Source organism: Cotesia glomerata, linkage group LG4 (assembly GCF_020080835.1).
Source record: "Cotesia glomerata isolate CgM1 linkage group LG4, MPM_Cglom_v2.3, whole genome shotgun sequence".
Taxonomy (NCBI): Eukaryota; Metazoa; Arthropoda; class Insecta; order Hymenoptera; family Braconidae; genus Cotesia; species Cotesia glomerata.
The window spans coordinates 11,814,876-11,842,031 of record NC_058161.1 but is presented as its reverse complement, the minus strand read 5'-3'; the positions used below and the strand labels follow the sequence as shown (position 1 = coordinate 11,842,031).

At 29.4% G+C, this 27,156-nt stretch overlaps 4 protein-coding genes and 1 long non-coding RNA gene across 9 annotated transcripts; 1 reads left to right on the top strand and 4 right to left on the bottom strand.

Annotated features, from left to right (window-relative positions):
* Positions 1 to 59: 59 nt before the first annotated feature.
* On the bottom strand, positions 60 to 2,884 carry LOC123262934 (grpE protein homolog 1, mitochondrial). Of its 3 annotated transcripts, none has more exons than XM_044725430.1 (4): positions 2,632 to 2,884; positions 1,781 to 2,213; positions 1,619 to 1,702; positions 60 to 216 (listed from the first exon to the last, which is right to left on the bottom strand). In XM_044725430.1, the coding sequence occupies exons 1-4, from the start codon at positions 2,715 to 2,717 to the stop codon at positions 109 to 111; spliced, it is 711 nt and encodes a 236-aa protein (XP_044581365.1). In that variant the 5' UTR covers positions 2,718 to 2,884; the 3' UTR covers positions 60 to 108. The 3 variants fall into 3 exon arrangements, with proteins under 3 accessions (XP_044581365.1, XP_044581366.1, XP_044581367.1); XM_044725431.1 differs by having other exon boundaries at positions 1,781 to 2,210; XM_044725432.1 differs by having other exon boundaries at positions 1,781 to 2,207; positions 2,632 to 2,883.
* A 6,221-nt stretch (positions 2,885 to 9,105) lies between these two features.
* LOC123264450 (putative pre-mRNA-splicing factor ATP-dependent RNA helicase PRP1) lies at positions 9,106 to 15,320 on the bottom strand. The gene is made up of 8 exons (XM_044727755.1): positions 15,132 to 15,320; positions 14,134 to 14,479; positions 12,566 to 13,393; positions 11,244 to 11,625; positions 10,986 to 11,108; positions 10,725 to 10,915; positions 10,449 to 10,611; positions 9,106 to 9,369 (listed from the first exon to the last, which is right to left on the bottom strand). Exons 1-8 carry the CDS (start codon positions 15,179 to 15,181, stop codon positions 9,242 to 9,244), a joined length of 2,211 nt encoding a protein of 736 aa, XP_044583690.1. The 5' UTR covers positions 15,182 to 15,320; the 3' UTR covers positions 9,106 to 9,241.
* Positions 15,321 to 15,599: 279 nt separating this feature from the next.
* Positions 15,600 to 18,108, bottom strand: LOC123264452 (nucleoporin Nup43). The gene is made up of 6 exons (XM_044727761.1): positions 17,901 to 18,108; positions 17,529 to 17,633; positions 17,321 to 17,445; positions 16,729 to 17,002; positions 16,386 to 16,632; positions 15,600 to 15,807 (listed from the first exon to the last, which is right to left on the bottom strand). The coding sequence occupies exons 1-6, from the start codon at positions 18,015 to 18,017 to the stop codon at positions 15,638 to 15,640; spliced, it is 1,038 nt and encodes a 345-aa protein (XP_044583696.1). The 5' UTR covers positions 18,018 to 18,108; the 3' UTR covers positions 15,600 to 15,637.
* Positions 18,109 to 18,542: 434 nt separating this feature from the next.
* Positions 18,543 to 26,124, bottom strand: LOC123264448 (neprilysin-2-like). 3 transcript variants are annotated; one of them, XM_044727752.1, is made up of 13 exons: positions 25,878 to 26,124; positions 25,546 to 25,815; positions 24,764 to 25,265; positions 23,968 to 24,067; positions 23,786 to 23,905; positions 23,571 to 23,726; positions 21,733 to 21,826; positions 21,623 to 21,673; positions 21,267 to 21,527; positions 20,995 to 21,200; positions 19,981 to 20,929; positions 18,949 to 19,196; positions 18,543 to 18,880 (listed from the first exon to the last, which is right to left on the bottom strand). In XM_044727752.1, exons 1-13 carry the CDS (start codon positions 25,903 to 25,905, stop codon positions 18,554 to 18,556), a joined length of 3,312 nt encoding a protein of 1,103 aa, XP_044583687.1. In that variant the 5' UTR covers positions 25,906 to 26,124; the 3' UTR covers positions 18,543 to 18,553. The 3 variants fall into 3 exon arrangements, with proteins under 3 accessions (XP_044583687.1, XP_044583688.1, XP_044583689.1); XM_044727753.1 differs by having other exon boundaries at positions 21,757 to 21,826; XM_044727754.1 differs by lacking the exon at positions 23,786 to 23,905.
* Positions 18,776 to 23,577, top strand: LOC123264453. Its single transcript, XR_006509340.1, has 4 exons — positions 18,776 to 19,011; positions 19,069 to 19,202; positions 21,875 to 22,035; positions 23,432 to 23,577. It is a non-coding gene; the product is annotated as an uncharacterized LOC123264453 (long non-coding RNA).
* Positions 26,125 to 27,156: the final 1,032 nt, after the last annotated feature.

The window sequence follows — 27,156 nt, the reverse complement described above, 5'->3', positions numbered from 1 at the left end:
TATTTCTTTTATTTCAATTAAAGGATTATTGCCTAGGAATTTTACAGTAATTGTTAGTATTTTAATTTGTAAAAAAAAAAAAGAAATCAAGATGTGGTCCCGGTTTAGTTAACCTTTAGCTACTCCAACTTGCGCGGGCCTCACTAGCTTGTCGTGTAATTTGTAGCCGATTTTAGAGACTACTACTACGGTGCCTGGGGTTTTGCCTTGGACCTCCTGTAAAATTTGTATAGTTCATATTCATTTTAAGGATAAGATAAGGTTAATAATAATGAACTATAAATAAATAAAATTTTGTATTATTAAATAATGAATTTTAAATTGCACTGTACTTTCTTAAATATTGACGTTTTTTAAAATATAAGCTCATCCTGATGTTACACTCGTTAAGAGCTTTCATTTGAGTACCCACATGCATTTTTTATATATTTTTCATATATACATATATATGATATATATAAATATATGAAAAATTGATGTGGGTATTCAAATTAAAGGTCTCGATGAGTGTAATGTAGGGATAAGCTTATATCTTTGAAAATATCAATAGTTCTCAAGATAAAAAGTCATTTCTTAATTATTGACATTTTTTAAGATATAAGCTCATCCTGATGTTACACTCATCGAGAGCTTTCATTTGAGTACCCACATGCATTTTTGATATATTTTTCATATATTTATATATATGATATATATAAATATATAAAATATATGAAAAATTGATGTGGGTACTCAAATTAAAGGTCTCAATGAGTGTAATGTAGGGATGAGCTTATATCTTAAAAAATGACAATAGTTCACTAGTTACAATGTAATTTCTTAATTACTGACATTTTTTAAGATATAAGCTCATTCCGATGCTACACTCATCAAAAGCTTTTATTTGAGTACCCACATGCATTTTTGATATGTTTTTCATATATACATATATATAAATATATAAAATATATGAAAAAATGATGTGGGTACTCAAATTAAAGGTCTCAATGAGTGTAATGTAGGGATGAGCTTATATCTTAAAAAATGTCAATAGTTCACTAGTTACAATGTAATTTCTTAATTACTGACATTTTTTAAGATATAAGCTCATTCCGATGTTACACTCATCAAAAGCTTTTATTTGAGTACCCACATGCATTTTTGATATATTTGTCATATATATATATATATAAATATATAAAATATATGAAAAATTGATGTGGGTACTCAAATGAAAGGTCTCAATGAGTGTAATGTAGGGATGAGCTTATATCTTAAAAAATGTCAATAGTTCATTAGATACAATGTAATTTCTTAATTACTGACATTTTTTAAGATATAAGCTCATTCCGATGCTACACTCATCAAAAGCTTTCATTTGAGTACCCACATGCATTTTTGATATATTTGTCATATATACATATATATGATATATATATATATATATAAATATATAAAATATATGAAAAATTGATGTGGGTACTCAAATGAAAGGTCTCGATGAGTGCAACATCGGGATGAGCTTATATCTTTAAAAATGTTAATAGTTCACAAGCTACAAGGTCATTTCGTAATTTTGTATCTAGAGAAATGGAGCCTAATAAATAATAAATAATAAATAATAAAAAAATAAAAATACCTGTTGGAATAGCGATTCATGATCTTGAGGATTAAACTTCTCATCCAGAGGATTCAATGAAATCAACCCATGTTTTGTAAACACCTTAAATCAACCAAACAAAAATGAACTCCATAATTCTCATAAATAAATAAAAATATATTAAAACAACTGTGACTGTACCTTATGTAATTCCGCTTCAGACAGTATCAACCCTTCATACAAATTCTTCAAATGCTGATTGGACTCAGTCAGCTGATCTTTGGGAACACTTTCAGTAGCCTTGCTCAAAGTATCAGCGACTGCGATCAAGTCCTTACAAAATCCTAGAATCCCAAATGTCCTGGCCTCTTCAATTTGCTTGGTCAACCTGACCCTTAAATTCTCTCTATCAGCCAACGCTCGCTTGTACTTGTCATCCAAGTCACTGAAACGTTCCTTCATTTCACTCAACTCTGCACTTAATAATTCCAATTCTGACTTCAACTTGGCTTCATTTTCCGTCAGCTGATCAACTGGTGGTGCTGAACTTCCTTCATCGGCTTTCTTCGCCTCGGTGCTGAATTTATTTTTTTGGTAATCATTACCAAGCATTAAATTATTCCTCGTCCTGCTGCTGTTTAAATAAAATTTTATCTAAATTAATTTAATAATTTTATAAATTATAAATTATGCCAAAAAAAAAAAATTAAATAATTTTTTTGTTAAATAAAATTAAAAAATTAATTTAATAATTTTATAAATTATTCCAAAAAAAAAATTGACATTTTAAAATTTTTAAAAATAAAAAATTCAATTTTTTTGTTAAAAAAAAATTAATTTCATAATTTTATAAATTATGACAAAAAAAATTGATATTTGAAAATTAAAAAAAATAAAAAATTAAATTTTTGTTAAATGAAATAAAAAAAAGTGTTAAATTTAATGTCACAAAAATTTAAAAATATTATTTTACTAATTTTTTAAATCTAACCTCACTTTTGCATGCGTGATTTTTTTCGGAGTAATTTTTAAATAAATTAAAAATTCTTAACCTTAAAATTGTCCGGGTGCTGATGTAAAAGTGGTCTAAAGAAAGTTTAGCGAGTCTTCCAACCATTGGCAATGTTATTGAAACCATTTTTTTGGTTTAATTATTTGTTTTATTTTTTTATTATATCACACAAGAACACAAGTACACAAGTTGCTACTTTGTCAGTCCTACTGCGCCGGATAATTTTTTTCGAGCATGTGTAGAGAGAGAAAGATATTTTCATTCATTTTAATGAACTTTAAAACTTTATTTTACCCCCACTACTATTTTTTTCTAAGATGACGAAAGAAATTAAAATTGTTACAGATTATCCTACAATGTCTCTCTTTGTACTTTGATAAATTATATTTAATTAAAAAAAAATGTAATAAATATTCTACAACATAGAACTTATACTTTTTAATTTAGACAGTTTTCACTATTTAAATTAAAATTAAGTTAGCCGTCATCTGAAAATTTAAAGAATTTTTTTTCATTGAAAAAATTATTACAAAAAAGTTTTTTTAAATTGTCATTTGTAAAAAACTTAAAAAATATTAAGTGCAATTTTTTACAAATATCTTTTTAGTTGTAATTTAATTGATAAAAATTAAAAAATTTTTATTATATAAACAATTATTACAAAAAAATTAAAAAAAACTTTTTCATTTGTTGAAAACTTGAAAAACTATAAGTGCAATTTTTAAAAAATATTTTTTAGTTATAAATTATTAAATTAAGCAAAATAAAAAAAATCAAAAATGTCGGCTAACTTTATTATTATTGTCATCACTAAAGTTAGCAGACGTCTAAAAATTTTTTAATTAAATTACAATTAAAAAGATATTTGTAAAAAATTGCACTTATAGTTTTTTAAAGTTTTTTTACATGTGAAATTTTTTTTTTGATTGTTTAATTGAAATTTTTATCAATAAAAAATTTCTAAAGATTTTGAAATGTCGGCTAACTTTATTTTCATACTTTAGTGTCATTATTTTAAATTTATACAATTATCATGACTTACGGGGTACTATGGAGGTGTGGCGGTCCTGCCGCCTCGGTCGCGCTCCCAGCGGCCAGAAATCAAATCAAACCTACCAAAGCGCCAGTCATCGGAGCGGGAAACCCTCTCACTCTCTCCAACAAACAATCCCGCACAGATTCAAATAATCCCGCCTTTTAGCACGCCATAGCTGTGGCGTAATTGTGCATTATCATTATTATCATAATTATTATTATTGATTGTGACCTGACTAGATATAAGAGAGACGCTAAGTGACTTATGTAAATAATAAGTGAATAAATATCATTAAATATTAATTAATCTTGCAAATATTATTATCATTATCAATATGTAGTGTAGTATAGGGACCGAGCCCTAACTGTAGAGGCAGCACATCTGTCGGAAGTGGCGCACTCTGGTGTTAAATTTACACAAAAAACGGGCAAAAATATTGCAATTGTTAATGAAATAATAATGAAAAATAGGAAAAAATAATTAATTACAGTTTTTAACGGGTAACAACCGATCGTATTCAAAGCAGAAATGATTGAAATTGTGAAAAAACTTTTGAACCTAGATATTTATGGAATCTAGTTGAAGAAAAACATTTAAATACCTGAGAAAACATGAGCGCTAGGTTATGTTCCACTCAGTTGCACTTCTATCAAGGTTATTTGTCTACCATTTTTCGACCGCGAACCACAGCCAGTCAGAGAAAAACATCAAAATTTCAGTGGTTAATTTATTTTACACTTTCAGTCCAGTGTAATTATATAATTTAAAGTATAACTAAATTATATTGATAAAAATACTGCCAAAAATCTATCCATTTATTAAGATAAAAATTAATAAAAAGTGAAACTCATGTAAAAATTCAAAACTTTTGCCCGTAATTTGTACATTTAAGTCACCAGTTGGCGTGACAGTCTAGAGGCTCGGTCCCTATCCTCTAACAACTACAGAGGGTAGAGGTAGAGAGACCTCTACCCTCCATACGGGGTACTGTTCATGCAACCTTGAGACATGGAGACCTAACCTGATTGTTAGTTTTCCCGCTAATTTAAACGTTTTTCACGTTTAAAGCCATAGACCATTTAAAATTTCAACCGACAAGACAAATGGACGCCGAAATTAATGAAGAGCAAGAGCAAATGTCGTTGGAAATAAAAAATCTGGAGGCAGAGAGAGAAGAACTGCTCAAGACTCTGGAAAATTTTGAGCAAAGGCGCGTTGATTGTGAATGTCGATTAAGTAAATGTCGACTGAGTAAATACATAGAAGATCGCTCAAACTACTTGCAGCTACTCCAGAAGCTTGAGAAGCAGCACACTAACGATTCAACTGGAGAAATAGAAAATCTAAAAGGGGTTATCCATCAGTTAGACGTGCTAATCGACAAGTTAAAGCAACATTTGACAGATGTTGAGAACAAAAAGTCCAGTGGATCCAGTGAATACGCCTTGTTGGTTTCCAGGTTCCACGACCTCGAAAATAAACATCAGCAAGCACTGAAGGAGATTCAACAGTTGAAAGAAACTGTTCGAGGAACTCCAAAAGGCTGGGCCTTGAAAAAAAGTCTCCACCAACGAAAATAAACCCCTGATCAATAATTGTTCCTGGTCGCTGGGCGAGGGTTCAACCAAGCGCCAGCATGATGATGATAATGATGATGATGATCATCATCATGATCGTGATTATTATTATTATGAATTCATCAGAAAGTTAAAAGTCGGGGGTAGTGATGGTGACATAAAAAAAAAATTGCCCAAAAATGAAATATTTTATATAAATTTAATGTAATGTGATGCATTTATTTAACTGGCCGCAGGACTACAGTCCCCTAGCAGCCAAGACTCAATATTTGTTTTTACAGAGTGTACATTTACAATAAGTAAAGAAAAAGTTAATACATAATATAAAAAGCAATAATATTGATGATGATGATCATAAAAATGACATTAATGAGAATGAAAATAATAATTATAATTATGATTATTATAATAATATGGTCTCTCTCAGGCTAATTGCAAATTACAAGAGTAAAGAAGAACTCCAAAAGTAAACAAGAACTCAAAAAAGTAAAGTCAATATAAGGAATTTCGGAGTTAATGCTTTAATTTCTATCTGTCGAATTTAAAAGAATAACTGATTGATTGATAAATGTGTAATGAGGTGATGATGATAGTGCATTATTATTTACTTTTTACTTTTTATATTTTATATAAGATTATATATTTATACCATATACTTTTTGTATTAAATAATTGTATCCGTGATGGCCGCAAGGAGCCTAGACTCCATGGCCAAATAACAATAAATAAATAAAATATAAATTTTCATAGTTTTAAAAAGTTTTAATCATTGATTAACAATCACTGAGTCGTAGAATCACTAGCCTCGATACAGTTCCGCACTAAGCTCTGCTCGTTCAATATCTTGAATATCTTGCAGGTAGTTGAAACATTTCATTTGAAACTCCGCCAGGGTAATAGCTGGTGGTAATGAATTCCAGAAATTTGTTCCCAACACCAGGAACCAGTGCTGATAAATCCAAGTGTGTGGTATGGGTGCAATGAGCCTATCAGTTCTGTCGTTGTTTCGATGTCTTGCGACATTATGATTTAGCCTTAGATTCTATAAAACCTATAATCTCTTTACAGAACAGACTAATTAATAAAATAAATACAACTAATAAACTTGTAACACCATTAAATATAAGGCAGGCTTTCATAGCCAATAGTATTACGTACTACTTCTCAGAATGTAAAAAGTTATTTGCGGAAAGATTGTCAAATACCTAGTAGAACTAGACAGCTAATATTACCTAAAATCAAAAAATCAATAAGCTCAAAAAATGCATACTATGTTGCAATTAAATACTATAATAAACTACCGTTGAATTTAAAAAATTTTAATGTTAAACCTAAATGTATTCGCAAGAAGATTAGTTGTTTATGGATTCTTGAAAATTCGATTTAATCTATCTTAATTTATTGTATCTTTTTCTTTTCTTTGTATGATATGTTAAAACTTTGTATTGTGTTTTTATAAATTGTATTTTTATATATTGTATCACAAACTTAACTCAAATTATACTCTGTATATTCTGGTTCTATGCACATGTGTCCTGCACCTCGATAGAACGTGCCGGAATTAAAACTAAATAAATAAATATAGACTTAATAATAGCGTTAGTAGTTTTACAAAATGATATATATAAAACAATCATCGCCCCTCATTTCAATTATTGCAGTACTATTATGATAGATTATGACGAAAAAAAAATAGTTTAAAAAAACTAAAAACACGCTTTTTATAGAAAACCAAACTAAAAAATAGAAAATAAATTTAAATTAAGAATAGTGTTAAAAATTTCAATAAATATAAATTAATAATAGTGTAAATAAAAAAATGTATTTTATTTTTAAAAAGCGTGGGGTGCTTTTTAAGATATTATCAAAATGATAATCACTCTACTCATATCTGTCAATAAAATATTTATAACTATTGACACCATGCACCTCACGCTTTTTTAAAATAAAATACATTTTTTATTTACACTATTATTAATTTATAGATAGATAGATAGATAGATAATAAACTTTATTGACCCTAGAGCCTTAGCTCCCTCAGGACCATCATAATTATACATTATAATCAGTGTAAAATACAGAGCATGTAATTACATAAATTGAAAATAATAAAATAATAACATATTATAATGAAATAATAACGTGAATTATAAATTATAAATTATAATCGTGGTAGATATGAGACAAGTTGCCAGAAAACCTGGTAATAGCACAGTTAAGCAAAACTAATATCATTCAATATCACTCAAGGCACAGCAGCATACAATAATGACAATCAAAGCTCAATATCATAAATTAATACTTTTGCAAATAACAATTATAGCACGCACTACGGAACAGTTCATAATTGTCAGCTTTAGGTAATGCTGGGGGTAGCGCATTCCAAATGCGTATCCCGCGGATAAGAAAAGAGTTCTCAAATATCCGACAATTAGATCCGACAATTATTGAAATTTTTAACACTATTCTTAATTTAAATTTATTTTCTATTTTTTAGTTTGGTTTTCTATAAAAAGCGTGTTTTTAGTTTTTTTAAACTATTATTTATTTTTTACTTTTTAGTTAGGTTTATTTATAAAAGCGTGATTTTTTAGTTTTTTTAAACTATTATTTGTTGATTATCAAAAATATTCAGGCGCGCAAATTACCCACGGAGAGTTACATACTGACATACTGACATACTGACATACAAGTGAAGCTAATAAAAAATAATTATTTATAAATATTATAAATACGGGGAATCAGAGTTCGATTTCGGAGAGCGAGCCTGAGAAACGGCTACCAGAACCAAGGAAGGCCGCAGGCGCGCAGATTACCCACGGAGAGTTACATACTGACATACTGACAAACTGACATACAAGTGAAGCTAATATAAAGCGTGTAAAAAAAGATAAATATATTACAGAAAATGCAAAACCGAGCCATGCGAAACAGTCTTTTAGTAAACAAATATACTAGTATAAAACTCATGTTAGAGACACTTGGATGGCTTTCTATTAGGCAACAAATAATTTACAATACTTGCATATTTATTTATAAAATAATAAACAAATTAACACCAGCTTATCTTTCTAAACTCATTCAATATAACAGTGAACGATGTAAATATAAGACAAGAAATCAACAACTATTAAATATTGATTGTACAAAAACACACACGGCAAAAAAGATCATTATTTACAAAGGATATGACTGGTATAATAAATTATTATTATCAAATGTAACTGCGTTAAAACTAAATGCAAGTCGCGGCTCTGTTCATGCAGAAAAAAATGATTGTTTTTGCGGACCAAGGTGTAGTTGAAAATCAATTAAAAAATTATTTTAAAAAAAGTTATTAGTAAAAATTGTTAAAAGTATTTTTTTAAATAAAAATTAACAGTTGTCAGCTTATTTCAGTATCACATTTAATTAAATATAATATTAGATTCTAGTATTTATTTATTATTTAAAATGACACTTGAAAAATTTATTTTTTTTTTCTTAATATCAAAATTTTTAAACTTGAAAAAAAATTTTCTTTTCAATAATTTAATATTAAACAAAAATAAAACAAATTTTTTTTATCTAATATTTTTATTGGAATGAAGAGAATACAATTAAATATTTTTTTTTGACAGCTATTGTTATTTATTTATTAATTTTTTATGCAATTATTTACAATGAAGTAATAAATAATTTTTAAAAACCCAAAAAAATATATGAAATTTATCTTCCACCAGATGATTTTTTATTTATAAATATTTGTAACAAAAATTCACTTTTGATATTTTGTGCTGCATTAATTAAAAAACAAAAGATTATTTGAAATAATTTGATAAAATTAATAATTTTATTAATTATTCGGTAGATTTTTTATAAAAAATGCGACAATAAAGACAGTAATAAGAGAAATGCCGTAATAATATGTATAATATTAATTATATTTATAGGTGATCGGTGATTTTGTCTTATTTAACTGAACATGACAATTAAAATATATTTTTTTCTTAGTCCTTAAATTATCCAAATGAACTAATTATTTAAAAATATAATATTTAGAAACCTTCTTGGTACTGTTTAGATTCTAATCTTGCTTGTATTACTTCTAATTGTCGTTTTGCTTCACATTGAGGGAAATTTTGGAGGTCGTAGTACTGCGGTGCTATTTTTAATAACCATTCAGCTGTTGAATTAAATTTTATTATTAATTAATTGCTTTTTATATATTTTTAGTGTAATTTTTTATTAAAAAAAAAATAATAATAGTAATAATTCTTAATATTATTATGATTATAATTATAACTAGCAACTTTTCAGTCACTACGTGACTGCTGTAACTTATGAACTATAAATAAATAAAATTTTGCTTTATTAAATAATAAATTTTGTTAAATTACACTGTACTTTCTTAAATATTGACTTTTTTGAAAATATAAGTTCATCCCGATGTTACACTCATCAAGAGCTTTCATTTGAGTACCCACATGCATTTTTCATACATTTTTCATATATAAATATATAAAATATATGAAAATATGATGTAGATACTCAAATAAAAGGTCTCGATGAGTATAATCTTTGAATGAGCTTAGATCTTTAAAAATGTCAATAGTTGAAAAGATACAATGTCATTTCTTAATTACTGACATTTTTTAAGATATAAGCTCATCTTGACATTACGCTCATCAAGAGCTTTCATATGAGTACCCACATCAATTTTTGATATATTTTTCATATATACATATATGTAATATATATAAATATATAAAATATATGAAAAATTGATGTGGGTATTCAAATGAAAGGTCTCGACGAGTATAATCTTGGAATGAGCTTAGATCTTTAAAAATGTCAATAGTTTAAAAAATACAAGGTCATATTTTAATTATTGACATTTTTTAAAATATAAGCTCATCCCGATGTAAAACTCATCAAGAGCTTTCATTTGAGTACCCACATCAATTTTTGATATATTTTTCATTTATACATAAATATAATATATAGAAATATATAAAATATATGAAAAATTGATATGGGTACTCAAATGAAAGGTCTCCATGAGTGTAACATCAGGATGAGCTTATATCTTTAAAAATGTCAATAGTTCACAAGATACAAGGTCATTTCTTAATTATGTTTCTAGAGATACATAGAAAGCTTGAAAAGGCAAATTCAAGTTAAGACCTTTGCAATGACTCTTAATTTGTCTAAGAAACCCGATTTTATATAATAATAATAATAATGAATAAAAAAATAACTTACGTTTAATATCTGTAACAGTTCTTATATAATTTTTAGTCGTTAAAACAAATTCATTATAAATAACCCATTCTGGTTTATGATCCAAACAACTACTAGGATGTAATTGTACCATTTGATTGTCTTTAATTGTTAAATAATGTCCTGTTCTTTCTAAATGTGCAACCTATTAAAAAAAAAAAAAAAAAAAAAAAAAAAAAAAAAATTAAATTATTTTAATTAATTAATAAAATAAAATAAAATACAAGCCAGGATAAAAATAATAAATAAATAAATTACCTGCATGAAGAATCCATCAACAAGTGCTTTTCTAATATTAATGTAATAATCTTTAGATGTAAAATCAGTAGATGTTCTCTTCAACGAAAATCGGTCCATAATTCTACTCAACTGTTGTCGAACATTGTCTCCGCTTTTTAGTGATCGGTAATTCACAAAGTGATCATAACACCACTGTGGATCTTCCATACCTGAAAAAATTTATGAATAATTTAATTAATGAATATTTTTAATAATAATAGTAGTAATTATGATACTTACTTTGTTTAAAAGCATGATACACATTTAATAATGTCAAATGGTCCCCATCAATATGAGCGAATTTCATCTTTGCATCATCAGCAGCCTTTTTAGCTTCATTTGGTCTTACAAAACACTGTGGGACTAATATCACATCAATCATCAATATTTAAATCAATATAATAATTATAAAAATAATACTTTAATTTAATTATTATTTAATTTAATTTTTCTTAATAATAATAATAATAAAAATCCCCATTTTTACAGTAACATTACCTGACAACATAGCAGTGATACTGAGAATTTCATTGCTACAATTATGATTGCAAGAAGCAATTAACATCTTAGCAAGTTGAGGGTCCAAAGGAAATTCCGCCATAATAGCCCCCAAGTCCGTCAAATTTCCGTCATCATCCAAGGCCGCCAAATAATTCAACAACTCCAAAGCTCGCATAAGAGTTTCAGGTGCTGGAGGGTCCATAAAATCAAAGTGGACCAAATCATCTATTCCCAATTTTTTCAACTGCAGCACAACGCTTCCCAAATTAGATCTTAAGATTTCTGGATAAGTATTCTCTTGCATCTCATTTTTGTACGCTCTTTCTGTGTATAATCTGAAGCATTTACCGGGTCTAGTTCTTCCAGCTCGTCCAGCTCTCTATATAGATAAATATATATTATTCATCACAATAACAAAAAAAACAAAAACAATAATAATAATAATAATAAATAGAAACCATGCAGTCACTATGTGACTGCCGTGACTTGTGAACGATAAATAAATAAAATTTTGCATTATTAAAAAATGAATTGTGCTAAATTACACTGTACTTTTTTGACTATTGACATTTTTAAAGATATAAGCTCATCCCGATGTTACACTCATCACGAGCTTTCATTTGAGTACCCACATGCTTATTTGATATATTTTTCATATATACCTATATATGATATATATAAATATGTAAAATATAGGAAAAATTGGTGAGGGTACTCAAATGAAAGGTCTTGATGAGTGTAACATCAGGATGAGCTTAGATTTTAAAAAATGTTAATAGTTCACAAGATACAATGTCATTTTTTAATGATTGACATTTTTTAAGATATAATCTCATCCCGATGTAACACTCGTCAAGAGCTTTCATTTGAGTACCCACTTGCATTTTTGTCATATTTTATATTTATACATATATAAATATATAAAATATATGAAAAATTGATGTGGGGACTCAAATGAAAGGTCTCGATGAATGTCACATTAGGATGAGCTTATATCTTTAAAAATGTCAATAGTTCACAAGATATAATATAACTTCTTATTTACTGACATTTTTGAAGATATAAGCTTATCCTGATGTTACACTCATCAAGAGCTTTCATTTGAGTACCCACATGCATTTTTGTCATATTTTATATATATATATATATATATGAAATATATAAAAAAATGATGTGGGTACTCAAATGAAAGGTCTCGATAAATGTATCATCAGGATGAGCTTATATCTTTAAAAATGTCAATAGTTCACAAGATACAAGGTAATTTCTTAATTACGTATCTAGAGATATATAAGTAAAAATATAAAACAATTTTTTACTTGTTGAGCCGAAGCTTTGCTGATAGGAGACACAAGAAGGGACTCAACCCTAATCCTTGGATTGTAAACTTTCTGCTTAGCGAACCCAGGATCAATGACAAACACCACACCATCAATAGTCAAAGAAGTCTCGGCAATATTAGTCGAGACAACGACCTTGCGTCCAATGGCGCCGTTGGGTTTGTTCGGAGGAGCCGGTTCGAAGATCCTCTGCTGCAAGTTTGGAGGCAGAGTTGAGTACAGCGGGATGCACTTGAGTTCCCCGACATCCGGACCAAGGTTGTCCATCTCGCGTTTTATCCGCTTGCAGGCTTCCTCAATTTCTTCCTGACCTGTCAAGAAGAGCAACAAGTCCCCGGGGACTTCCTCGCACATGTGGATCTGGATGACAGTACGGATTGCGGCCTCAAGGTAGTCCCGCTCGGGTTCCGGGGTGTAGAATATTTCGACCGGGTGGGTACGACCCGGAACATTCATCAGCGGAGCGTTGTCGAAGTACTGCTGGAATTTTCCAGCGTCCAGGGTGGCACTCATGATCACAAGCTTCAAGTCAGACCGCTGCTTGGTCACTTCTTTCAGGACTCCCATCAGCAAGTCGGTCGCCAGTGTCCGCTCGTGGGCTTCATCCAGCAGGATCACTTGGTAAGCCTCCAGCATCGGGTCCGACATTCCTTCTCGCAGAAGCATACCATCTGTCATGTATTTCAGGACTGTGTAAGGCGAGCTGCAGTCCTCGAAACGGATGCTGTACCCCACTTGCTCTCCCAATGTTACGTCCATCTCTTCTGAGACTCGCTGGGCCACGCTCATTGCTGCTACTCGACGAGGCTAGAGGATTTAGTTTAAAAATAAAATTAATTATTAGATATTTAATTTTTATTAAATTGCACGATATTTTCTAAACCATTGACATTTTTAAACATATAAGCTCATCCTGATGTTACACTCATCAAGAGCTTTCATTTGAGTACCCACATCAATTTTTCATATATTTTATATATTTATATATATTATATATATGTATATATGATAAATATATAAAAAATGCATGTGGGTACTCAAATGAAAGGTCTCGATGATTGTAACATCGGGATGAGCTTATATCTTTAAAAAAGTCAATAGTTGACAAGGTACAAGGTCATTTCTTAATTTATAATACAGATTTTAACGATATAAGCTCATCCTGATGTTACACTTATCAAGAGCTTTCATTTGAGTACCTACATGGATTTTTGATATATACATATACATAATATATATAAATATATAAAATATATGAAAAAATGATGTGGGTACTCAAATGAAAGGTCTCGATGAGTATAATCTTGGAATAAGCTTAGATCTTTAAAAATGTCAATAGTTCACAAGATAAATGGTCATTTCTTAATTATCCATCTAGAGTTTTTAAGAAAAAAAATAATATAGATAAATTGCAAGGTAATTAAGATCAAAGAGCCAGTTGTAATTTTTAAAACCTGACCACAAAATTTTGCTTATTCTCTTAATAAGATAAAAAAAAAAAAAAAAAATTGAATAATTTAAATATTAAAATTGAATTTTAATAATACCTGAGTACAAGCAACACCCTTTGTCCCAGTCTGAGTAGAATACTCAACGCACCACTGGGGTATCTGAGTGGTTTTACCAGACCCGGTCTCACCGACCAGGACGATGCACTGGTACTCACTCAACAGACGCATAAAGTCAGCTCTGTACTCGAATACCGGCAATGTGATCCGTTTCTTATAAAATTCATAGTACCGCGGTGTGAAAGGTAACTTTGTGTAAGGATTAATCTGTCCTGGCCCTGAAGGTGGGCACAATGATTTGTTCGCTCCAGTTGACGCGCCTACTGCTGTTCCACCGGTTGAAGATGACGCTGATGAACCTGCCATGTCTAGTTTAGCTTCCTCTCTAAAAAAATTTGATTTTCAATTAAAGTACAATTAAAAAAAATAATAATAAAGTTAGCCGATATTTTTAATTTTTTTTTCAATAATTAAATTAGAACAAAAAAATATTTTTTAAAAATTGCACTTAAAATTTTTTAAGTTGTTTACAATTAAAATTTTTTGTTTATTTTTTCTAATAATTTTTTCAATAAAAAAAAATTCTAAAAATTATTTAGATGTCGGCTAACTTAATTTTCATTTAAAAAATTGCACCTGACATTTTTTACATGTAAAATTTTTTTTATTTTTTTTTTTGATAAAAAAAAAATCCCACATATTTTTAGATATTTATTAATTTAATTTTAATTATTCCAGTTTTTATCACAATAAATTTACACATGTCATTAAATAGAGCAATGGAGGAAAGATTTTCTGCCGCTCAGCTATCAGACATTTATTCACCCAGACTATAAAACAATCTGACACTTTTTGAACTTAATAAAAAATTACAACTGAATTGTAAGTAAATTTATTTATTATCACAACTTATAATTCTGCTAAAAATTCAACAGCAATAATTTTACCATCAGTAATAAAATTCTGGCACCGAACACGTACAGCAAACGTGTTGGCGGGTTATTAAAAAAATAAAACATTAATATTAAATATCTTACCGCTTTTTCTTGATAAAAGGGTCCAAAACTTCAATCCGTCGTTTCGACATTGTCTTTTTTTATTTAGTTATTTAATAATTACAAGGGAAGTTTGTTTACAAAATTTCAACCACGAGGTGCGTCACAAAATGGCAACACACACCTTCTAAAACGACCAGCACTCAATACACAATGTATTCAATGTATTTTTTTTTTTACATATACTTTTACGACCAAACTGTAGCTTCTTTTTGGAGTTGAGAGTTCATACAGTTCAACTAGTGAAACTTTTCATTAAACTAAAGAATAATTACCTTTTTATCAATTGTTTTGTCGGAGCGAAGGCGTCCGAACGGTAGTTTGACTGGTGAACTATACTTCGGGCGTCTTCGGGATTTTAAATTATTAATGCGCATGCGCAAAAAAATGGCGCGTTTATTTTAAAAAGTGTCTTATTTTTGTTTTACAGTTTAGTTAGAGAGTATTTGATTGAAAGTATAAATAATTGTTTATTAAGTGATTATTAATTATACAATGATATTTTTTATGGTGTACATCGCTTCATTGTCACAACCGAAAAGTAAAGTTGATCTGTCAATGTCAAAACTATTTATTGGCTTGTGTAATGGGCCGCATAATTCTGTTATATTTACTTTGGCATCTATTCCACGTGTTGCTAACCAATGACTGTCATTATCTGAAATTAATTCAATTACATTAATTTTTTTAATAATATAAATAGTAATAATAAATTTTAAGTGGATATTTATTATTATTATTTGAGCTGTCAAATTTTTTTCTTTAATGATAACAATAATAAATTTAAAAAATTATTATTGCAGCTCTTAATTTGTTTGCAATAATAATAATCATAATAATAAATTTCGAACAAAAATTAATTATTTAAACTCAAATTTTTTTCATTAACAACAACAATAATAATTATTATTTCAGATCTTAATTATTTTGCAATAATAATAATAATAATAATAATAATAAATTTGGAGCAAAAATTAATTATTTAAACTGTCAATTTTTTTTCGAACAATAATAATAATTATTAAAAAAATTGGAGATTTTATTTTAAAAAATCATAAAAATTGATATTTTTTATATTAAATTAACTCCAAAAATTAAATCATTAATATTTATGAAATTAAAATATATTCTTAAGATTCTAGCTAATTAATTAAAGAAGTTTATTTGAATTAAAAAAATTTTTTAAAAGAAATTTATCAATTAAAAAATCATAAATAAATAAATAAATAATCATACCAAAATTTAATTTAGAACCATGAACATTATTCCAATGCCACAATTCACCATTAATGGAGCAAGTGAAGAGATTATTAGGCCTGTCTGGGTGAAACATAACTTCGCTGACTGCTTGAGAGTGAGCTAAAAGCTGGGAAATGGGATGCGTACTTTGTCGTAAGTCCCAAACTGAAAGGCTGCCGTCACCTCCACCAGCAGCGACTATGTGTCTTTGAGTCGGGTGATGAGCAATATCCGTAGCTTCTGTCTATAATTTTATCATCCATTTTATTATTATTATTATTAATAGTTATTTTATTAAAATTTTGATTAATTGTTTTTATTAAAATTTTTTATTTCATACTTTAAGTTGATCTGGAAGCATAAAAGTCGTCGCTGGTGTATCTTGATCGTTCCTGAGGTCCCAAAGTTTCATATGTCCTCTGGTATTGCTTGTTAATATTTCATTGTGACGCAGAAAGTCTATACAGAGCAGAGAACAACTGTCTGCATTTTCTATAATCCTTACTGGATCTTTTTGTTGAGCAGTTAGTAGATTTATTCTTCCATCTTCACCTACAGTCGCTATGTCTTGGTTAAATGTTGAGAGTGCTGTGCAAGATGCACTTTCACCGGTGCTAAATTAAAAAAAATTAAATTGTTAATTTATTTATTAATAATGTTAATTATTTTTAGAAAAAAAATTTACTAAAAAAAAATAATTATTATTATTATTAAATTGTCAATTTATTTTATTTATTAATAATGTTAATTATTTTTGAAAGCTTAATTATTTTCATTTAAAAATTTACTAAAAAAAAATTATAATAATTATTATCAATTAAAAATTTCAAATTATTTTTATAAATAATAACAATAATAATAAAAAAATTTTTCAACTATCAAATTTTATAGTTATTGAATTATTGCTATTGTTTTATAAAAATATTTTTTACCTAAAATAGTGAATATTATCCCAAGTAGTAAGTTCCTTAAAAAGATTACCAGAATTTTCATCAATTTGTAAAAGTTTTGCTGATCCAACTGATGATGAAGCAACAAAACAATATTTGCTGATAAACTAAAAAATATAAACATTTTTTTTTATGTTTTTTTAGTAATAATTAATTTATTTAAATAAAACTATTAAATAAATATAAATACTTGAATTTCAGTGACATCACCGACAAATGGATAAAAATTAACCGGAGCTGGATAAATTTCAGCGTCTTCACTTTTTCTAAACACCCAGTATGTAATTCGATTAAACTGAAAAAAAATAATCATGAATTTAATTTAGCATGTATTTGATAATTTTAGGAATTTTTTTAATCAATAAATCATGGCAAAAAAAATTAGAAAAAAAATTGACATGTAAAAATTTTTAAAAATTAAAAATGCAATTTTTTAAAAATAATTCTTTGAAACACATTTGTTTGTTAAATAAAATTCAAAAATTGTTAAGTAACAGCTAAAGTTAATGTCATTTTAAATTTAAATTTTAATTTAAAAAAAAATAATAAAAATAACACTTACTAAATTATTATCCCAGCTTCCAGTCACAAAAGAATTAGCCTCGGTGAAATCTTGACGGTTCCACCGAATTTTAGATATTTTTTCGGATGTAAAAGTCCCTTGAATATTCTCTGACATTTTATTATTTTTATTTTATACAAAAAAATATTTTAGAGTAATTATAATAATTATAAACAGTGTTTTTAATTTTTGCCGAATTTTAGGTTATGAGTCAGGTGTTGATAATGATGATTATGATTATTATTCAAGGTTTTGCCGCGTTTATTAATTTATTTTAAAATTTGGTCAACAGATGGCGCTGAGTGTGTTGGGAAATTCAGGCTGTTCTAAAATTTGACAGGCAAGACATTTTTTTGGAGATTTTTCAAGAACATTTTCAAGAAAATTCTAAACAAGGTAAGTATTTATATTTTTAAAAATATAATTTAAATAATGACATTAAAGTTAGTATCTTAATAATTTTTTAATTTTATTTATCAAAACAATTTGATCCAAAAAATTATTTAAAAAAAATTGTATTTTCTATTTTTTAAAATTTTTACATACGTCAAATTTTTTTTCTAACTTTTTTTTGCCATCATTTATTTTCTATAAAATTAAAAAAATTATTGAACATGCTAAATTAATTTTCATATTTAAATATTATCATAAAATTAAAAAAGTTTGCACTTGTCAACAGGATTCATATTAGAGCCCACCGGACACTTGAAATCCTGGGAAAACTCTGGAATATTAGCAACCGTTGCGACAACTCTTAAATCATTGGAAAGATATCTGTTATTCCCAACAGAATTTTGTGGAAGAGAACACCATTGGCTGGCATAAGACAGCCAGAACAGCTGATTGTTGGAGTACAGTGCCAATTCAGGAAGAATTGGATCCGCGCCGTTTTGTTTGAGGTAGTCTTGATACGCTGAATACGCCACCCTGACTCCAATACTGTCAGCCAAGTTCTCATCAACGCATCTACTTCCATTGATCTAGAATCATCAATATTAATTGAGTCATTGATGAATATCTTGGTGTTTCAAAAAAAGCCGGCTTATACCTTAACTCCGAGTTTTTCTGCAGCAAGATTACATTTTTCAATGAAGCATTTAATTTTTTCTAGGTAAGTATTATTTGTAGCTTCAGTCCACCAGTTGTCGTGGAAGCCATTTTTGTCTAGATAACGATTTTGGGTGTCAAAAGCGTGCCCCATTTCATGGCCGATTAATGTTCCAGCTCGCCCGTAGTTTATGTAATTAGGACGGTCGATATTGAAGAAGAAACCTTGAAGTATGCTTGGTGATATTTCTGTAAGTAATTTATAATTTTTTGTTACTTTTTTTTGATAAATAATTTAATACACGCCTATTTTTTATAAGTTTTTTTAGCAACTAACGTAAAACACGCCCGCTTTAGCTCATTACCTAGCAACCAGCTTTAAACACGCCCACTTTAGCTCGTTACCTAGCAACTAACTTAAAACACGCCCATTTTTATTCGTCTCTTAGCAACTAACTTGAACACCACGCCTACTATTACTAGTTTCATAGCAACTAAGTTAAACCCCACCCATTTTAGCTCGTTTCCTAGCAACTAACTTAAAGCAAGCCCACTTTGGTTCGTTTCTCAGCAACAAACGTAAACTCCGCCCAGCTTTCCCTCGTTACCTAGTAACTAACTTAACACACGACCATTTTATACGGATCTTAGCAACTAACATAAAAGACACTTACTATTACTAGTTTCTTAGCAACAAATTTAAATCCCGCCCACTTTAGCCAGTTACCTAGCAACCAACTGAAAGCACGCCCACTTTAGCCAGTTACCTAATAACCAACTTAAAACACGCCCATTTTTTCCCGTTACTTAGCAACTAACTTAAAACACGCCCATTTCATACGCATCTTCGCAACGAACATAAATCACACTTACTATATTACTAGTTTCTTAGCAACTAACTTAAAACACGCCCACTTTAGCTCGTTTCTTCGCAACAAACTTAAAATCTGCCCATTTATCCCGTTTTCTAGCAAACATCTATAGCAACAAGATTAAACCCCTCTTCCTGAATATAAAACACCAAACAGCCTACCTATAACATTCTTATTCGGCAAATATCTCGCAGAATACGACGTAAGCACCGGAATATGATAATACGTAAATACATCCAGCAAGTTTTGAAAATAAAATGGTTTCTTTACAATCCTTATTTTATTTCTCATAATAAACAAGTTCAAATTCTGATAATTCTTGAGACAATCCCCCGAAATTTCAAGACTCTCATAAAACTCCTTCAGAACATTATCCGCTAGCATATTGATGTATCCCACGATCTTCGTCATGTACTTGACCTTATCATCGGCTTTCTTTCTCGTGCTTTCATCGAACCAATCAACGCCCTCAAACACCTGGCCAAGCTCGTTCGCAATTTTATCAACAAACTCAGTAGCTTCAGACTTGGCATGAATATCACCGTGCTCGCGAATGAACACCGAGTAAATGCTGAAGGGCAAGAAGTGTTTAACAAATTCAACACAGTCTATGGGCGGCAAGGCGTAGTTTGGAAAGACTTGGTGCCAGTATGTCCTTATCAATCTACTGAGACTCGGGGACTTGATAAAGTGAATCGACTTCTGGATGATCTTCCAGACGGCGTAGTTAGCTTGGACTCTTTTAGGGGTCTGGGATAGCTCCTGCTCGAGCTTGGTGACGAACTTGGGGTTCTCCACTTGGACCGGGGTCGCCGAGTTAATGACAAAGTCAGGAAACAACTGCTGGAACAGATCCATCCACTGAATCCCCGGCCATTTTGATTCCAACTCAGACAAAGTCATCAATGTTGGTGGTTCCTTGGTGACTGCTTCAGCGAGCTTCAGTTCGAAGGCCAGGGACTCCAAGAGGTCTTCCCTGGACCTGCTTTCTTCAGCTCCCAGTTCCTCGGCCACCTTGGTCATGAAGATAGTGTAAGCCTCCAGCAATTCGCTGTAGCGCTTCGTTGACTTAAGAAGAGCTCCTGAGTGCTCCAGGTCAGGCGGCGAGACCTTAAAGACAACCACCAAGTCCGTTCAGTTGAATCATCTTCATTAGATCAAATCATATCACTTACCCGGATTTGGAGACTTCCGTCAAAGTTGTTCTGCAGGACTTGAGCATAAAGGAAGCTCAACTTAGAGAATCCGAGGTTCTGAGCCTTGCTGATGAATTCCATCCAATTGAAGTCACTCTGCCAGTTCTTCAACAGTACTGGCCAGTCTCCTAGAGCCGATACTATGCTTTCCAAGGTCTCCAGGCTGTTAAGGCCGTTTGTGTTCTCTGAAATTATTATAATAAATTCCTGATCCTGATCTTAAAGAAGTGTCTCAAGAGGTTCAAGCTTACGGTTGTTGGTCTTGACGTCTTGGCAGGAGTCAAAAAGAGTCCGGACGATCTTATAAGGCTTGAATTGGGTACTGGAGCTTAATAATTTGGTGATGGCTTCATCCAGTTGGATCGACTTGTCGTTACGGACCTTCTGCAAGTGGTTGGAGAATCTTACTTTTCTGGATGTCGCTGGAAAGCTGGCGTAGTTTCCGCAAGCGAATTGGTAGAAATTATCGCAAGGATTTACTTTTGCGTCCATGTGCTTTAAAACGTTGCTTCCTGATGAAGGATTAAATCGTTAGATTATATATGCGATAACTTGCTTTCATATTAGTTATTATAATTTTTTTGGTATTATAAATTTGATATTTTACCAAACTCCAGGTTGTTTGCAATGCAATTTGGAGTGTCACATTTGCGCATTCCTGAAAAATATCTTCGTTAGGTTAGGTTAACTACCCAAAGAAATGCAAACTGTTCTTACCTTCTGGTATACACATAAAGTAACCATCGTTAGCTTTATTAGGTATGCAAGTAGTGTTATAATAACAACATGGTTGTGGAAAATCAGGATCACACTGTAATAATTATATCAATTATTTTTTATAAATATGCAAGTTTTAAAGTTTCAAGTTTTGGAATATTTACCGGCATTCCATAACCTGCGCACAGCTTAGCGAGGTTACTCCCAATAATTGGGTTGGTTAATAGCGACAAAATGGCGAGAATTTTAATTATTGTTAAAGATACCATCTTTGATAATTATTGTTTGAAGACTATTTTTGAGGTAAACAAGCTGACCGTTTTAAAAAGGCTACTTTTAGTGTAACTATTAAATTTTAATAGCTTTTTATTTTTAGATATTATTTTTTTAAGATTAACCATATCCGTTAAAGAGATATAAAAATTTACATTTATGGCAAGATAATTAGTAATATTTATTTTTAATTATCATTATTAATAATTTATTTAAAGTTTCAAATTATTGTCATTAATAAAAGTAAAAATAATAATGATAATAAATTTTCAAAATTTGAAGTCATTATTATTATTAATTGAAACTTTGAAATTATTCTTATAAATAATGAAAACAATAATAATCGTTAGCGCGCTTCATCTACAAACTTCTAAAATCAGGTGAACCAAAGTTTCTTCCCTGTTTAAAATTTCCAATAGGATCCCATCAAAAGCGACAAAAGCCACTTAGAAACCCATAAATTTTATTGGTTTCTAAGTGGCTTTTGTCGCTTTTGATGGGATCTTATTGGAGTTTTTTAACAGGGTTAGAAGTCTCTTCGTTGAAGAATCCACAGATATTAGAAGATCGGAAAGAATTGCTGTTAAACAAATCAATGTGTCTTTTAAAATTCCAAACTTCTCAACTACTACTTTTGAACATTCCTTCGTAGTTTCTGCGATCCGAATTTGGAGGGAATTACTATTTGAAGTAACAAATTCACTTAGCTTAAATTCTTATTTAAAACTAGTACTTTTGAATTCTTCATGAAACGTCAACGAGATAATGAATCTTAATTTAAAACTTGTAAAAAAGACAATGAATCCTAATTTTCAAACCTTTGACATTCATTTACACATTTCTGTTACATGAGTTTATCGTTCTAGATCATCTCAGATTATCATCTTCCATAATTTGTATAATTTGTACCACTGAGTTTAACTCTTAAATTTTTAATACTCAATTTTTATACTCAAATTTATTATTTTTCCTTGTATTTGTCATAATTGTATTCCAAAGTAAAGTAAAGAAAAACGATCAATTCTTGATATCTAATATTTTTGAAATTTTATATTTTCATTAGTCATACGTGTACTTTTATTGTAACTCTTTTTGTATACTTTTGCCATCTGGCTATTACTGCCTTGGTATTGAAATTAAATAATAAATAAATAAATAAATATATAAAATTTATATATAAAATTTGAATAATAAATATCTATTAGAAATCAATTGTACATAAGCTATATTATAGATAACTTGATATATAACATATTTATTAATTTTTGTCATAGTTTAAAAACTTTTATTAGATTATTATCTATAAAACCTTGAGTTCATTGATCGCCTTAAATTAAACTATTCAATAAGCTTTAATAGTTTATCAATTAAATTATAATTTATAAATTTAAATAGAAAAAATATAATATATTTTCTTCTTTCCAAGATAAATTTGTTCAAGTTCTTACTGCAAGAAGGACTGACATGTATCCAGCAGATGTTTTTATCAACTAAATAATTACAATCATTTATAATTAAATTATATTTACTTATAATTAAGGATTTTGATTAGATTTTTAACTTACCTTAGCAAAAGTACTTAGCGAAATGGGTGCAAATTTACCAGCAGTGACTATCAATGGCTTTTGAGCGCGATTTATTATCATTATTATTTGATACATGTCTCTTGTTTTTAAATTAACCCACTCGGAATTGTAAGCTGCGTGATAGATCTTTGTGCTCTGAAATTTAAGTAACTTTGTAAAAATTAAATTGATGGTTGATTATTTTTTATAGTTACACAGTCGATCAAATATTCTCCGGCTGCAGAGTACAAAAAAATAAGAAAGAGAGCGTAGATAAAGTAAGAAATTGAAAAACTCATTGTTGAAAATGAACCATCTACATCTCCAGTCAAAACCTGATCAAAATTTGTAAGTTTAATTTTATATTATGCGGAAAATAATCAGTTTTAGTACTTACAGATATCACGTTGAACCCTTCAGTCGCAAAGATGATTGCAAAGGCTGTAAATTGCTCTAGAAGCATCATACAAAAGATATTTTCCATTCTTTTCACAAATCTGATAAAAAAGTTCATCTTATATTAGTTATTAGTTATTTATAGAGAATTAAATTTTCTAACAAAAAGGTCTCATATTTTTTATATTTAACCCAAAAATTAACATTTTAAGCTTGTACACCTAAACTATTCTTAAAAATTCCGCAAAAATTGAACTAGATTTTGAAATTATTATTGTGGCTAAACGATAAGAGATCAAAAAATTAATAAGGAACTTTTTAATAGAGAATTTAATTTCCTACAAAAAAGGTCTCTTATAATTTTCTCATATTTTTTATATTGAACCACAAAATTAACATTTAAAGCTTATACATCTGGACTGTCCCTAAAAATTCTGCAAAAATGCAATTAGATTTTGTAATTATTATTGTGGCTAAACGATAAGAGATCAAACAATTAATAAGGACCTTTTTAATAGAGAATTTAATTTCCTACAGAAAAGGTCTCTTATAATTTTCTCATATTTTTTATATTTAACCCAAAAATTAACATTTTAAGCTTGTACATCTGGACTGTCCTTAAAAATTCCGTAAAAGTGAAATTAGATTTTGAAATTATTATTGTGGCTAAATGATAAGAGATCATAAAATTGATAAGGACCTTTTGAATAAAGAATTGAATTTCCTACAAAAAAGGTCTCATAATTTGTTCACATTTTTGATATTCAACCCAGAAATAACAATCAAAATTTCCTTACAGGATAACTCTCTGATGAGCTTTGGCCACCGAATTCAAATCTTTCTGAAAGAGGATTTTATCGACAGACTTGGTGGCCTTGTCATAGTGATTGCACAAATTCTGGACCTTGACCTCCAAAACTTGTAATTGACCGCTGACATGAAGAATAAGCGCCCCAAAAACGCAGTCAATTGTCGTGTAAGAGCTTCCAGCCACCAAACTAGACAAGAATTGGCAAGTCGCTGTGATTTCAAAGGTAGGTGTCAAAGTTTCATCGTAAAAGTAGATAGTTTGCATAACTAGAGCCCTGGTTCCGTCGGTGAGGTTCGTCGGAGTCCTGGGGACGATTCCGGCGACCCACAGCGGCAAATGGTGGATCAGTATCACCCAAATTACCAATATGTACGCGAAAATCGTGACGTTTCTCGCGACGGTTGCTGTTTTTACCATTATATTACGCTCGATTTCGCTTCTTGGTCTCGACCAATCTTCGCTTATGTCGTCAAACAGCTTTTGGACTTCTGTTTGTAATAAAATCTAATTATTTAACCCAAAAATTAACATTTTAAGATTGTTCCAAAAAATTCCGCAAAAATGAAATGAGATTTTGAAATTAATATTATGGCTTAATAATAAAAGATATCAAAAAATTGATAAAGACTTTTTTGATAGAGAATTAAATTTCCTACAAAAAAAGTCCTAAAGTTTTTCCGTATTTTTTTGTATTTAACTCAAAAATTATAATTTTTAACAAACCAGCACAAAATATAAACTTCATAATTTAGAAAATAAATTCGGTACCTTCTTCCTTGGCCCACAGGACATTTAATTTAAAAATAGCGGTAAAGAACGGCAAGGTTATTATCAGGTTGTCTATTATCAGGGTCATGTTGCCCCAAACTTTGACCAGCGCGAACAGTCCTGGAATAATAGTAAAAATCATGACAATAAGCGTGGCAATAGTAACTCTGATGCTTATCAGCATCCTCAGCCAATTGGGTCTTCTGATATTGGGCCAGACTCCGCAGACTTTCAGGCCCAGTTTGGTCATTCCTATCGCCCACTCGTAATCTATCCGTTTAATTAATCAAATACTTAATTAAAGAAGAGACTTTATTTATTCTTAAACTCACCGCTGGAACTTTCATCGCTGGCTTTCATGACGGATTAAAAGTTTAAACATAACTGCACAAGATTATATCTTCTAATAGAGTATTTCTTCAACTAGAGATACAATTTGTACGCATGCTCGATAATTAGATACATTATTTATTGTTATTGTTTATGTATTCTATAGAAGGAAAGTTTTAAAAAGTTTCCAATCAAAACTAGTCGATACTTATCTTTTCTTTGCATTATTTATAGTTGAAGTTTTAATTTATGTCAGGTAGTATTGTGTCATTAGGTTGAACACGGGATCTTGGTTATAATCTTCACTTAAATAATTATTTTTGTTAAGTTGCCCAAAATTTTGTTAAATATTGACGTTTTTAAAGAAATAAGCTCATCCCGATGTTACACTCATCAAGACCTTTCATTTGAGTACCCACATCAATTTTTCATATATTTTATATATTTATATATATTATATATATGTATATATGAAAAATATATCAAAAATGAATGTGGGTACTCAAATGAAAGGTATCGATGAGTGTAACATCAGAATGAGCTTATATCTTTAAAAATGTCAATAGTTCAAAAAATACAAGGTAATTTCTTAATTACTGACATTTTTGAAGATATAAGCTTATCCTAATGTTACACTCATCAAGACCTTTCATTTGAGTACCCACATCAATTTTTCATATATTTTATATATTTATATATATATAGATATGTATATATGAAAAATATATCAAAAATGCATGTGGGTACTCAAATGAAAGGTCTCGATGAGTGTAACATCAGAATGAGCTTATATCTTTAAAAATGTCAATAGTTCAAAAAATACAAGGTAATTTCTTAATTACTGACATTTTTGAAGATATAAGCTCATCCCGATGTTACACTCATTAAGAGCTTTCATTTGAGTACCCACATACATTTTTGATATATTTTTTATATATACATATATATAATATATAAAATATATGAAAAATTGATGTGGGTATTCAAATGAAAGGTCTCAATGAGTGTAACATCAGAATGAGCTTATATCTTTAAAAATGTCAATAGTTCAAAAAATACAAGGTAATTTCTTAAATATTGACATTTTTTAAGATATAAGCTCATCCCGATGTTACACTCATTGAGAGCTTTCATTTGAGTACCCACATGCATTTTTGATATAGTTTTCATATATACATATATATAATATATATAAATATATAAAATATATGAAAAATTAATGTGGGTACTCAAATGAAAGGTCTCGATGAGTGTAACATCAGGATGAGCTTATATTTTTAA

What these genes read in the sequence shown, in the direction of transcription:
- LOC123262934 (XM_044725430.1), bottom strand. Translation starts at nt 2,717, where the DNA reads ATGGTTTCAATAACATTGCCAATGGTTGGAAGACTCGCTAAACTTTCT. An exon ending in AGCACCCGGACAATTTTAAG is followed by an intron (nt 2,214 to 2,631) that starts GTTAAGAATTTT and finishes TTATTTAAACAG; the next exon opens with CAGCAGGACGAGGAATAATT. An exon ending in CTGAAGCGGAATTACATAAG is followed by an intron (nt 1,703 to 1,780) that starts GTACAGTCACAG and finishes GGTTGATTTAAG; the next exon opens with GTGTTTACAAAACATGGGTT.
- LOC123264450 (XM_044727755.1), bottom strand. Translation starts at nt 15,181, where the DNA reads ATGTCGAAACGACGGATTGAAGTTTTGGACCCTTTTATCAAGAAAAAG. An exon ending in CCTTTTATCAAGAAAAAGCG is followed by an intron (nt 14,480 to 15,131) that starts GTAAGATATTTA and finishes AAATTTTTTTAG; the next exon opens with AGAGGAAGCTAAACTAGACA. An exon ending in GCAAAGCTTCGGCTCAACAA is followed by an intron (nt 11,626 to 12,565) that starts GTAAAAAATTGT and finishes TTATCTATATAG; the next exon opens with AGAGCTGGACGAGCTGGAAG.
- LOC123264452 (XM_044727761.1), bottom strand. Translation starts at nt 18,017, where the DNA reads ATGTCAGAGAATATTCAAGGGACTTTTACATCCGAAAAAATATCTAAA. An exon ending in GTGATGTCACTGAAATTCAA is followed by an intron (nt 17,446 to 17,528) that starts GTATTTATATTT and finishes TATATTTTTTAG; the next exon opens with TTTATCAGCAAATATTGTTT. An exon ending in GATAATATTCACTATTTTAG is followed by an intron (nt 17,003 to 17,320) that starts GTAAAAAATATT and finishes TTTTTAATTTAG; the next exon opens with CACCGGTGAAAGTGCATCTT.
- LOC123264448 (XM_044727752.1), bottom strand. Translation starts at nt 25,905, where the DNA reads ATGAAAGCCAGCGATGAAAGTTCCAGCG. An exon ending in ACGGAAGTCTCCAAATCCGG is followed by an intron (nt 20,930 to 20,994) that starts GTAAGTGATATG and finishes GTTGTCTTTAAG; the next exon opens with GTCTCGCCGCCTGACCTGGA. An exon ending in CAGAAAAACTCGGAGTTAAG is followed by an intron (nt 18,881 to 18,948) that starts GTATAAGCCGGC and finishes TGATGATTCTAG; the next exon opens with ATCAATGGAAGTAGATGCGT.